A 13543-nucleotide genomic window follows, 5' to 3' on the forward strand; every position below is an offset into this window, starting at 1 on the left:
ACATGAGGTGAGACAGCTGGAGACAACGTCCAAGAAGAAGACCCTCCATGACACTCCAATCAAGTGCAACGACATCTTTAAAGACTTACCTGTCCAACAGAGAGAGGGCGTCTCTACGGTCTCACCTGTCCAACAGAGAGAGGACGTCTCTACGGTCTCACCTGTCCAGCAGAGAGAGGACGTCTCTACGGTCTCACCTGTCCAACAGAGAGAGGACGTCTCTACGGTCTCACCCGTCCAACAGAGAGAGGACGTCTCTACGGTCTCACCTGTCCAGAGAGAGGACGTCTCTACGGTCTCACCTGTCCAACAGAGACCCATCAGAGTGGTTCTGACCAATGGCGTCGCTGGCGTTGGAAAAACCTTCTCGGTGCAGAAGTTCACTCTGGACTGGGCCGAGGGCTTGGAGAACCAAGATGTCAGTCTGCTGGTTCTGCTTTCGTTCAGGGAGCTGAACCTGATCAGAGATCAGCGGTTGAGTCTTCTCAGGCTGCTCCATGTTTTCCATCCAACATTACAGAAGGTCACAGCAGAGCAGCTGGCTGTCTGTAAACTTCTCTTCATCTTTGACGGCCTGGATGAAAGCCGACTGTCACTGGACTTCAACAACAGGGAGGTTGTGTCTGATGTCACACAGACGTCATCAGTCAACGTGCTGCTGACAAACCTCATCCAGGGGAATCTGCTTCCCTCGGCTCTGGTCTGGATCACCTCCAGACCTGCAGCAGCCAATCAGATCCCTCCTACATGTGTCGACAGGGTAACAGAGGTCAGAGGCTTCACTGACGCCCAGATGGAGGAGTACTTCAGGAGGAGGTCCAGTGATGAAGATCTGTCCAGAAGAATCATCTCACACATCAAGACGTCCAGGACCCTCCACATCATGTGTCAAGTCCCAGTCTTCTGCTGGATCAGTGCTACAGTTCTGGAGCACATGTTGACCACAGACCAGAGAGGAGAGCTGCCCAAGACCACGACTGACCTGTTCTCACACTTCCTGCTGGTCCAGACAAAGAGGAAGAACAACAAGTATGGTGAGTGATAGAGGTGGACAGGGCATTTTATAAACTGTAGTTGCTGCTGAAGTTCAGCTCTGACAGTGGCCGATGGCTGTGCAGCCTCCTCCAGTCACAGTCAGCTGCATCATGTCATTGCAGCAGATCTACACAAAGAGGTAAGGCCAGGATAACACCTCAGTTACTGAGACTGTTATAGCATCTTTCTCTTACATCAAAGAGAACATCTTTGGACCTGGGAAAATGTGGGGTTTGTGATAAAGTTGTAAGTTTTGTGATCATCAGCTGCCAAAATAAAAAATAAATCTCCAACTTGTGGACACTATCTATCTATCTATCTATCTATCTATCTATCTATCTATCTATCTATCTATCTATCTATCTATCTATCTATCTATCTATCTATCTATCTATCTATCTATCTATCTCTATTCAAATCTTAAAACAAAACTCAATTTTTCTTTGTAGGTAATCGCCCATCGGCCTCTGTCCTCTCCAAACTACGGTCAGTCTTTCAGTCATCACACAGGAGTCCACAGATGCTAACAAAGGCCGACAGGGAAGTTCTTCTGAAGCTGGGGAGGCTGGCGTTTGAACAGCTGGAGGAAGGAAACATCATGTTCTACCAAGAAGACCTGGAGCAGTGTGGTCTGGATGTCACAGAGGCCTTGGTGAACTCAGGACTCTGTACTGAGATCTTCAAAACAGAGAGTGTGATCTTCCAGAAAACAGTCTACTGCTTTGTTCATCTGAGTGTTCAGGAGTTTCTGGCTGCAGTCTACATGTTCCACTGTTTCACCAACAGGAACACACAGGTCCTCAACAAGTTCCTGGGAGAACAACATGATGATTTAACCCTGGATGACTTCCTGCAGAGAGCCATGCAGAAATCCCTCCTCAGTAGAAACGGTCACCTGGACCTGTTTGTTCGCTTCCTTCATGGCCTCTCTCTGGAGTCCAATCAGAGGCTGTTAGGAGGTCTGCTGGGTCAGACAGACAACAGTCCAGAAACCATCCAGAGAACCATCAACAACCTGAAGGAGATGAAGAGTGTTAAAATCTCTCCTGACAGAAGCATCAACATCTTCCACTGTCTGAAGGAGATGAAGGACCAGTCAGTTCATCAGGAGATCCAACAGTTCCTGGAGTCAGAGAACAGATCAGAGAAGGAACTCTCTGAGTTCCAGTGTTCAGCTCTGGCCTACATGCTGCAGATGTCAGAGGAGGTTCTGGACGAGTTGAACCTGAAGAAGTACAATACATCAAAGGAGGGACGACGGAGACTGATCCCAGCTGTGAGGAACTGCAGGAAGGCTGAGTGAGTCCAGACATGATCAATAACACCATCTTTCCCACCGCAATAAATATCTTGAACTCTGAACGTTGAGGAATAAGCACGGCGATATATGCATTATGATATGTTTGTATGTATGTCTATATATGTTATATGTTTGGAACCTGTACCAATGAGCTGTACTGGAAGCAAATTCCACCAGCCTGGCTGTGTGGTCATTAAAAAGAATCAATCAATCAATCAATTAGTTCTACACACACAAACACACACACACACACACACACACACACACACACACACACACATGATGAGGATTATTGTTTCATGTCCAACACAAAGAGAGAAGATGAACTGAACCAGAGTGTGAAGAGCACATGTTGATCACATGATGACATGTTGTGTGTGTTTAGTACAAATTGTCTGATTTTACTCTCACACATTTTGTTTCTTCTCTAATCACAGACTTGTTGGTTGTGGACTCTCAGAGATTCACTGTGAAGTCGTTGCCTCAGCTCTGAAGTCCAGCCCCTCCCACCTGAGACACCTGGACCTGAGTGAGAACCACCTGGATGATTCATCAGTGAAGCTTCTGTGTGCTGGACTGGAGAGTCCAAACTGTAGACTGGAGACTCTGGGGTGAGTTCACTGACTGGAGCTTCAGCTTCTCATTGGTTCATACATGTCAGGATTTGTGTGTGAGGATTTTTCTCAAGAAGCTGAAGAGAGAAAACAGTTGAGATAGGGCTGGGCGATAAACCGAAAATTTACAACGATAACCGACGTAATTTTGCGCATGTCAGTATATTCGGTTTTAAAAAAAGAAAAAAAAGAAACAAAATAAAAATTGTTTTTGTCTTTTTTGGCTGTGTGTTGGTAGGCTATGTTCATGTCCCTTTAACTCATTGAGTGCCACGCTCCTTTCCAAAGTTTTAGTCAAGTGTACCGGCAATTTAGACCATTTTTGACTTTTTATGTGGAGCCATAGTGTATTCTATATTATTGCCACCAACACATACTGTAGCTCAATTGAAAGGTTTAACTTTACTTCAAATGACCACAAACCGTTTGTTTCTACGTGCCTCCGTTCCTGAGAAAAGTCAAGCTAAACACGGCTGGGTTTCACCAAAATCCCTCCTTTTTTTCTAGAAAAGGAGATAGAGCGTCTTTTATGAAAGGTGCGCTGTTTGTGCCTGTCGCTCTTCTGACACTCGCATTTCTGGATCAAAGGGCTCGTATAAGATAAATATATACAACAATTGTTGTTCTATTCACAAAACCACCATCGGGGGCGGGGGGGGGGCGCCATTAAACAACAATAACACAGACGCACCGTGCCGTGCCGTGTCACAGCCTCTCGCCACGGAACGTGAGGGTCTGTCGGCCACAGCGGCTCTGGAACACCGGTCCCGCTGGTGGTCGCGGTCCTTCTGTGGTACGGGTCGGTGATGCCGGTCTGCTTTGGCCCAGAGACCATCAGATTTTACTTTGGGGAGGACACGGTGTTGCTCCAGATGAAGACCGGGCGGACTGTCGGCTGAGAGCTTCCTGTTTCTGCTCCGAGCTGCTGCAGCCTCGCGGGTGAGAGCAGAGCAGCTGCGGAGCAGCTGCGCTGCATCTGCATGCAGAACTCCGTTTGCAAAAGCCGAGTTATGATAAAAACTTCCAGATCATGAGCTGTCATGTGACTTTGATCGTCATCTATTTCAGTTCTCCTCGTCGTAGAGTCCCCAAATTTACATATAATGTGTATTAAAGTGTCTATTTTCATAATTTTTTAAAAAAAAGCAAAAAACACGTCGCAAAAAAATCTCGTTTTTGGCACTCAACGCATGGGAACGAAAAACGAGAAATTACGTGGTTGGCACTCAATCAATCAATCAATTTGTTTATTTCGGGCATGTCAATTTAAATCATCATCATCACACTTCATCATCAAATAATACAATACATGGCCGAAAGGGAAAAGCGGGAGAAGCAAAAGCTTATCTAGTCCCGCCCCCATAACTCAATGAGTTAAGAGCCGTACCACGTGTTTATTTATTTATTTAAATATTTTATTTATGAATTTTCAATATAATAAGTGTGGCAATACGAGGGTGTACTTCCACTATGTTATATACTAAATTTGTCGCCAACAACGCCACCTTGGGTTAGGGCCCAAGGACCCGCACCAAAGGTCAACCACCACCTATCAAAGGACACTCAGGTTCGTTCACTCAGGGAGGGTAGGAGACGGAGTTCAATGATCGCACACAAAAGCCTATCCAAAATTGATGACAAGGTTTGCAAAAAGGAAATCAATAAACAGGAGGCCCAGGAGAAGGGGACCACAGGCTGGGGACCACAGGCTGAGGCCCACCGGCCGGAGGAGGGGCCAAAAGGGGGAAGGTGAAGCCAAAAGAAAAGGGAGAGCACCCCACTCACACAGCAAAAACGTGATGTGCACACAAAATAAATCTTGAACGGGGGTCACACACACACACGGGGATCACCACCACCCAGGAGGACCACCACCACCGTCGGCCTTCAGCTCTAGGAGGGGGAAAGGAAAACAAAATTAAGAGGGCTCTGTCAAACAAATCAATGATAAACTAATACAAATAAATTCCAAATGAAAACTAAATGAAGAAATTATACCATCAATCACATAACACATAACCAAAACAATATAACCAACCCTTGTCTACCTCCACATTCACACACACATACGCAGTCCAGGTGAGTGGCTGAAAGTCCAGGTAGAGCCCGTAGCAGCGCACACGAGCGGCAGCCAAACACACACACATGCACCACGCGCAGTAGCAGCGGGAGCAGGGTCAGTAACAGGAAGGAAGTCGGTCAGTAGGCCGACAGGACCCCGAACCAAGCCGAAGCAGCAAGGAGGGCAGAAACATAGTAGCAGCAGACTGGCAGCGAAGCAGCGGTAGCATGTAGCCGTGGCTAAATATCCATGACGGATAGTGCTCTTCTTACTCAGCTTTAGCGTCCAAAACCCCAGTTCAGTCCGGTCACTTAACGTCCCCTCCAAAGAGGGAGAGGGGTGAAGAGGGTCGGCGTGGCGGGGGGGAGTAGGCCACCACGCGCCATACAACCGGCCGGCTGTTAGAGGGAGAGGAGCGAAAAGACACTTAGCACCTGGCTTACAGCGATTAAAAACAGAAACTCTCAGTGACTCACCTACGCGCCGGTCGGCGGCAGTTAACGACCCATTATGTCGCCTCGACCGCGGCGGAGATGCCGGATCTATTAAGGAGTTACGGTTTGAATTAAATTAAAATAACGCTCACAATGTACACAAACAGCACGCTAAAGTGTGCCTACCTGTGCTCTGCTGGGAGCAGCCATGCAACGACCTGTCAGTGGGCGGGCCGAAGAAGCAGGAAGCGAGAGGTCAGGAGGAGGGACACGGCCTACTTTTATACTCTAGGCTTGAGCAACGATTGGCTACAAGCTAAAAAGGAGTGTCGGTGTAGCAGAACCCTGTGTTCAATATAACAGTGGTGCCTCATACCACTACATAAACAAGACAACAGACGAACTGTGACATTATAAAAAAGCACATCACTAGCTCAAAAGAAAATAAACATAGACAAGTAGACAGAGAGAAAAAAAAAGAAGAATAAAAGGGCCCTGCTCAGAAACAGTATATAACTTGACATATAGAACGTACCAGGTGTTATGATTGGATGTTATTACATGTTTGACCGCTAGGCGGCAGTAGCCTACTGGTTTGTAGTCAGCTTACCGTACTATGTAACTGAGTAGAGCAAGACTGCATGAAGCCACATGTATGTTATTGAGAACGTGAGACATTAAACTAAGTTACTTGCTATCAACACGGCCTCATCCTTGGAACACGAACATGACATGGTACCAGAAGTAAACTCGAATGAACGACATGGATTTAAAACCACCGGAAAGTTTGAAACTAACGGGGAATGTCGACGAGAACTGGCGCACCTTCAAACAACAGTTTCACCTCTATGTTGCTGCTATGGGACTCGAGGCAAAGCCGGAAGCAAGAAAGGTAGCGCTGCTGCTAACAATAGCAGGGCCACAGGCCATAGAAGTATTTAACACGTTCGTGTTTGACAGTCCTGAAGATAATGAAAAGTTGGATGTAGTGCTTAGTAAGTTTGATACTCACTGTTCTCCGAAGAAGAACGAGACGTACGAGAGGTACGTGTTTTGGTCTCGTACACAGCGGCAGCATGAGCCTTTTGATAGCTTCCTGACGGACTTACGGCTAAAGGCGCAGTCCTGCAACTTCGCAATGCTGAAGGACTCCATGATCCGGGACCAGATTGTCTTCGGCGTGGAAGATAAAAAGGTCTGACGCTGGCAGGAGCCATTAAGATCTGCCAGGCCAGTGAGCTGTCCCAAAGGCACGTGAGGACGTTCAGCGAGATGTCTGCAGTCGCCTCGGCGCAGAGCGACAGCGCGGCAGCGGTTGGAGCAGTGTCGTATCAGCGGAGACGGCGCACACAGACCCGGCCTGCACAGCAGGAGGACGTGATGATAAACTGCAAGCGCTGCGGCTCACAGCACAAGCCTAGACAGTGTCCGGCGTTTGGTAAGCAATGCTCCACTTGCCAAGGCAAGAATCATTTTGCTAAACAATGCTTCTCCAAACGGAAAGAGTGGAAGAAAGAAAAAACTGTAAACTTAATAGACGAGCCTGATCTAAGTGACACGTTCTTTGTTGTAATGGTGAATTGTGAAAGTGAGCAAATAAATAAACCAGACAAGGTAAAAGATGTCACTACAGAAGATAAGTGGATAGCTCCTCTAATGATAAGTGGGACTGTAGTCACCATGAGATTGGACACTGGTGCGAAAGCAAATCTCATAAGCATGTGTGATGTGAAGGCAATGAAAAATAAGCCACAAATAAAAAGAAAAGAATCTGGACTGAAAGACTACAATGGGCGGCCAATCAAATGTTTGGGCACATGCAGGTTGAGTGTCACAGTTAAAGGAAAAGTGCACCACCTATAGGGATGGGAATCGAAAACCGGTTCCTCTTCGGAACCGGTTCCAACTTGGATCAATTCTTGGAATCGTGTGCGTGTCTGCTTTAACGATTCCCTTATCGATTCCGTTTGGTTCAGAAACTCGCGCATTAATTGATTAATGACGTTACGTAACGTTCCGTTAAAATCAATCTTCATTATAAATGAGGGTGCTTAGTGTTTATATCCACATGTCACCGTTTGTTCTCACAAAATAAAGTTAGTGGCATGTCTGTGTGGAGCGGAGCTGCTGACAGATGCAGCTGACAGTGACGTTTCCTCATCACTAACCTGTGAGCCAGAGCCACCCTCCGGTCCTCCCTCCCTCACGTCGTGAGGACAGGACAACGTCTCCTGAACAGACTACATGTCTATTCTTTCTGTTTTTCTCTCTTCATTCTAATCACTTCCTTTCAGGTTTTGCTCGTAGCCAGGTGAAACGGTAGCTGCGCCCTGTGTCTTTTCTCTGGCGCGCTCTCTCTCTTTCGCTCGCTCACTCGCTCCGCATAAAAACGAACGTTATGAAAACAATAACTAGTGAGAAGATACAGATGCATTAAAAACTATGTAATGGAAACATTGTTAAATTCCTCCTGTGAGCACAGCTGCCCCACAGCCACAGTGGTCTAGTGTTAACCTGTCCAGGCAGGTCGGTCCTGTCAACTTTTTTAATGTCAGAGCCATTAATGCAGTGTTTTCAACCTTGGGGTTGGGACCCCATGTGGGGTCGCCTGGAATTCAAATGGGATCGCCTTAAATGTCTAGTAATTGATTAAAAATAAATAAATAAATAAACTAATTATTTTTCACAATCTTAAACAACTATATTCTTGATATATTCACTTTCTTAAATAAATCAAGATAAAATAAAATGCAGCATATACAAATATCTGAGCTTGCTCATCTTGAATGAGGGTCACCAGAAATTTGTGATGTCAAAAGGGGTCATGAGCCAAAAAAGGTTGGGAACCACTGCATTAATGCAAACAAACCCATTTCTCTTTTATTCCCTCACCCAATGAGAATCGATAAGAGAATCGATAAGGAATCGAATCGATAAGCAATATCGATAATGGAATCGGAATCACTAAATTCTTATCAATACCCATCCCTAACCACCTATTCTTCTTTGTTGTGAATGAGGGACGGGAATCACTTCTTGGTGACAGAGCCTGTGAAGAACTGGGGCTTATGGAAAGAGTGTATCAACTGATATATACTCCAGGTAAACACCTAGTCCTTGCTGATGCCCTATCCAGAGCAACTACAGGCGACAGTGTGAGTGCGACAGACGAGGACATACAGTGTCACGTGAACATGGTGTCGGCTACACTGCCTGTGTCTGACACAAAGTCAAGACAAATAGCGGAGGCTACAGCAAAGGATGCTGAGCTACAGCATGTCATGAAGAACATGGATGAGGGATGGCCAGCTGGTTCATGTCCACAATTTTACCATGTCAGAGGTGAGCTTAGTACTGTGAATGGTCTGCTGTTGAAAAAGGGCAGGATTGTTATTCCACGGGCTTTGAGAATGGACATGTTGCACAGGATACATGAAGGCCATCTCGGCATCGAAAAGTGCAAAAGGAGGGCGAGTGACACGGTTTTCTGGCCCGGACTGAACAAAGACATTGAAACACTTATAAGTAAATGTGAAACATGCCAGAAACACAGGAACAAGCAGAGCAAAGAGCCTATGGTGGTAGCTGAGGTGCCAACAGCACCATGGCACAAAGTAGGAATGGACTTGTTTCATCTCAGAGGTAAAGACTATTTAGTGGTAATGGATTACTACTCAAACTTCCCTGAGATGGCGCTACTAACAAGCTCAACATCAACTTGTGTCATAACCATAGACTGTAAAAAGAATGGACGTAGCGTCCGTGACGTCACCCATTGGTTTTGGGGAGTCGTTTTTGTGACTCAAATATGGCGGCCTGGACAGCGCCATGTTGGATTGGCCGGCCGAGAACCCGCCCACTGGCCTCGAAGCAGCCTGTCTCCGGAGCTGCTCGGACCTGTCACTCAACGTTTCCGCGCCCTAATTGGTCAGAGTTTTAACCTTATAACAGTAAAACGGTAGAGTTAAAAAAAAATTCACCCCCCTCAGAGTGTGTGCGGGGGTAGAAACTATCGATTGAGACGAAAAAACGTTCTGACACCAGGCTTTTAACATGTTTACTGAGGATGTAAAGTCGGCGATTTTAACATGGGGCTCTATGGGGAATGCTCCCTTCTGACACCAGCCCCCAGAGGAATTCGAGGGGATTGCAGTTTTATGAACGCGGAAGTGAGCTTCACTTCTCAGACCGACAACTGCCCCCTTGGTCATAACACATGCTAAATCTATCTTCGCCAGGCATGGCATCCCACACACCATGGTGAGCGACAATGGCCCCTGCTTCAGCAGCAAAGAATGGCAGAAGTTTGCAGTGCAATATGATTTCAAGCATGTGACGTCAAGCCCACACTATGCACAGTCAAACGGGCAAGCTGAAAACGGAGTTCACATTCTCAAGCAACTCCTAAAGAAAGCAGCTGACAGTGACTCGGATCCCTATCTGGCTTTATTGAGCTACAGAGCATCACCTCTTCAGTGCGGCCTATCACCAGCTGAACTGCTGATGAAGAGGAAGCTACGAACAAGAAGTTGCTCCACGATCGTACACGGTGAAAACTGATGATGGACAAATCCTCAGACGCAATCGTCGCAGTCTGTTAAAGACTCCTCAAGGGACTGTTGGTGAGCTCAGTGTAACCTGAGGTAATTCCCACACCTACTATGGACTGTAACACTGACTCTCACACACAGAGGCGGTCCTGGCTAGTTTTACCATCCCTTGGGGCCCCCCCCCCCCCCCCCCCCCAAAAAAAAAAAAAAACCCCACCAACGAACAAACACAAGAATATATCATAATCAGTGTTGGGGGGGTTCAATCAATCAATCAATCAATCAATTTGTTTATTTCGGGCATGTCAATTTAAATCATCATCATCACACTTCATCATCAAATAATACAATACATGGCCGAAAGGGAAAAGCGGGAGAAGCAAAAGCTTATCTAGTCCCGCCCCCATTACCCACAGAATAAGAATATTTGTCATACATACATATCTTTTTGATTTTTTTCTTCTTTTCTTATTATATATATATATATATATATATATATATATATATATATATATATATATATATATATTTTTTTTTTTTTACATTTTGATGTAACATTATTTTACTTATGACATTTTGACATAACATGTTACGGTAGTAGATAGTATACAGATCATAACATAATTTTTTTCATTGTTTTTGCTTTTTTTTTTTTTTTTTTTTTTACATTTTGATATAACATACTTTTACTTATGACATTTGACATGACATGTTGGCAGCAGGTAGTATACAGAGCTGAAGTTTAGCTCTAGACAGTACATACAGATTACGTGTGTGTTTGCACATGTGTCCATATTTGTCCGTCATGAGTGAACAACAGTCTCATCTTGTAGCTTGGCATGTCACAAAGTCACCGAATGGTCCAATTGACAGAGAGCAAAGTCCAGTGTACTGATTATTTGTTGGGATGGTGTGGTGTGGAGTAAGAGCCCTTTTTTGCCATATTCTTTTATTCATCCATCTCCTCTGCAGCCTTTGCCGCGCTTAACTTGGCCATATCCTCCCGAGTTTTGGCCATGTCAGCTCGCAATATTGACACGAATTCACGAACTGCTGTGATGTCAGATCGCATCCCGACCACAGCACCTCGAGTAGTGGCGTTGTCCGCCCTCGCATTGCTCTGCTCAGAGGCGATCTTCCTCATTTTCCGATATTGCATGAAAATACCGCATCCCAGGGTGAACATCCCGATTGTCATGAACGTGAATATGTACACGTCCTCGACATCCTCCACATCCAGTGCGGCAAGGCAGAGGACTCTCCACTTTTCCCATCCATCCAAGATGTAGCCGGAGATGAAGGTTCCGTCCGGGCATCTGGGTTCTCCAGAGCCTGCACGCCTTGTTGAGAACACTCTGTCAATAGCATTCAGTGACCAGCTCAGCAAATCCATCGTGGACCAGTTGACTGAACTCAGCTTATCGATTGACAGGGCTCAGTTGAGTTCTTCAGTACTCTGATCTCTCACAGTAACGTCACAGCATGCATTAGCACCCCAATTTATCTCCACTTTGTTGATAGACATTATAACAACATCCTGCACAAACAGTCAGGCTTAGACCTTTGACATACAATTTTCTCTGGTTAAACGTATTGTTTGGGTACAAAATGTTTTTTGTTATGCTCCCATGCCGTCTCAGCACAGTGTCTGTTGACTCGTGTCTCTGACCTTTATCAGCCCTCCTGTGTTATTCTGTACCGGTTAATAGTTGAGTTGACATACTTTCTCTTGAAGACATTCAGTGTCTCTGAGTTTTTAACTTCATCTTCTAATGCATTCCACTGTTTGACACCTGTGATCGACAAGCAAAAGGATTTTAACGTAGTCCGAACCTTTCTTTGTCTGAGAATCTTGTTCCCTCTAAGATTGTGTCGCCCCTCTCTTTCTAGGAAAAGTATTTGCAGATTCATTGGGAGGCTTTTATTCGCGGCCTTGTACATCATTTGTATTGTGCGGTAATTTATCAAGTCATATAGTTTGAGTATTCTTGAATCCACGAATAATTGATTTGTGTGTGCCCTATAGTTGGCATAATGCAAGATTCTCAGAGCTCTTTTTTGGAGTATTAACAAGGGATGAGTGGAGCCTTTATATGTGTGACCCCACACCTCTGCACAGTATTGCAGATGTGGAGCGACTAGTGCCCAATACAGCAGGTGAAGTGCTTTTTGATTTATTATTTTTTGTGCTTTCCAGAGTATGGACACACTCCTGGCTAGCTTGCTTTTTAGGTGTCTTATGTGTGGTTTCCAACTTAACATGTCATCAATAATTACTCCCAGTACTTTGTTCTCACTGACCCTTTCAATATTCACTCCATTTACTTGGATGTTAATACTCTTATTATAACCTTTTTTCCCATATAGCATGTATTTAGTTTTCCCTAGATTTAGTGATAATTTGTTTATATTGAACCACACATGAAGCTTAGCCATTTCCTGGTTTACTGTTTCCACAAGTTGGCTCAAGTCACCCCCAGAACAGAAGATATTAGTATCATCCGCGAATAATATTAATTTCAGAATATTGGACACATTGCATATATCATTTATGTATAGTATGAATAGCTTCGGACCCAGAACTGACCCCTGTGGGACCCCACAGATTAAGTCCAGGCAAGTTGATGTGTTATCACCTATTTTCACATATTGGGATCTCTTGTGTAAGTAGCTCTTAACCCACTCCAGAACTATACCTCTAATGCCATATCTCTCCAGTTTAGCTATTAAAATATCGTGGTTAATGGTGTCAAATGCTTTTTTCAGGTCTATGAAGATACCTATTGAATGTAGTTTCCGGTCAATGGCGTCAGTGATTATTTCCACAGACTCAGTTAGAGCTAAAGCAGTTGAGTGGTTCTTTCTGAATCCATATTGGCTGTCATATAGCAGTTTGTGTTTGTTGATGAAGTTGTCTAGTCTACTGTTGAAAAGCTTCTCCAAGATTTTTGACAGTTGTGGCAGTATTGAGATTGGTCTATAGTTGGTAAACTCATGTGTGTCCCCATTCTTAAACAGTGGCACAACTTTTGCAACTTTCATTTTGGTGGGAAATGTCCCAGTTTGAAACGACAGATTGAAGATGTATGTTAGCGGTATGATGATACCTGGTAAAACTTTTTTAATTAACCTCATGTCAAAGTCGTTAGTGTCAGTAGATGTTTTTCCTACACACTTGTTGACCAGGTGTGTGATCTCTGTGGCCTTAACTGGTGCGAGAAACATTGAGCTGGGATTTCTGTCTCCGTCCTTATCAAAGTGGTCCCAGTGCAGGGGTGAGTCAGGAATGTCCTTGGCCAGCTCTGGCCCAATATTTACAAAGAATTGGTTGAATCTATTTGTTATGACTCCCGGGTTAGCTTCCTGCATGTCGTTATAGTTGAAGTACGGAGGGTAGCTTGGTTTTGCCCTTTTATTTTTTGTCACATTGTTTAAAATATCCCATAGTTTTTTAGTGTGATTCATGTTTTCTGCTAGTAGATTGCTGTAATATTCTTTCTTGCGTTCATTCAAAATGCTATGTAGTTTGTTTCTATATCTTTTGTATT

The 13543-nt window shown here is 44.8% G+C and overlaps 1 protein-coding gene across 1 annotated transcript in view; it reads left to right on the forward strand.

The window, feature by feature from the left end:
* Nucleotides 1-238: 238 nt before the first annotated feature.
* The window catches only part of LOC146982342 (NLR family CARD domain-containing protein 3-like), a gene marked incomplete at its 5' end in the record, with an annotated part of 44457 nt that continues 31152 nt past the window's right edge, over nt 239-13543 (forward strand). Inside the window, 3 exons of the mRNA XM_085785573.1 lie at nt 239-1034; nt 1485-2334; nt 2773-2946. Of these exons, the coding sequence (XP_085641699.1) occupies nt 239-1034; nt 1485-2334; nt 2773-2946 (1820 nt within the window). The remainder of the gene's footprint in view (nt 1035-1484; nt 2335-2772; nt 2947-13543) is intronic.

This window comes from Trachurus japonicus, chromosome 8 (genome assembly GCF_045865225.1).
Source record: "Trachurus japonicus isolate A0001 chromosome 8, Traja_1.0".
NCBI lineage: Eukaryota > Metazoa > Chordata > Actinopteri > Carangiformes > Carangidae > Trachurus > Trachurus japonicus.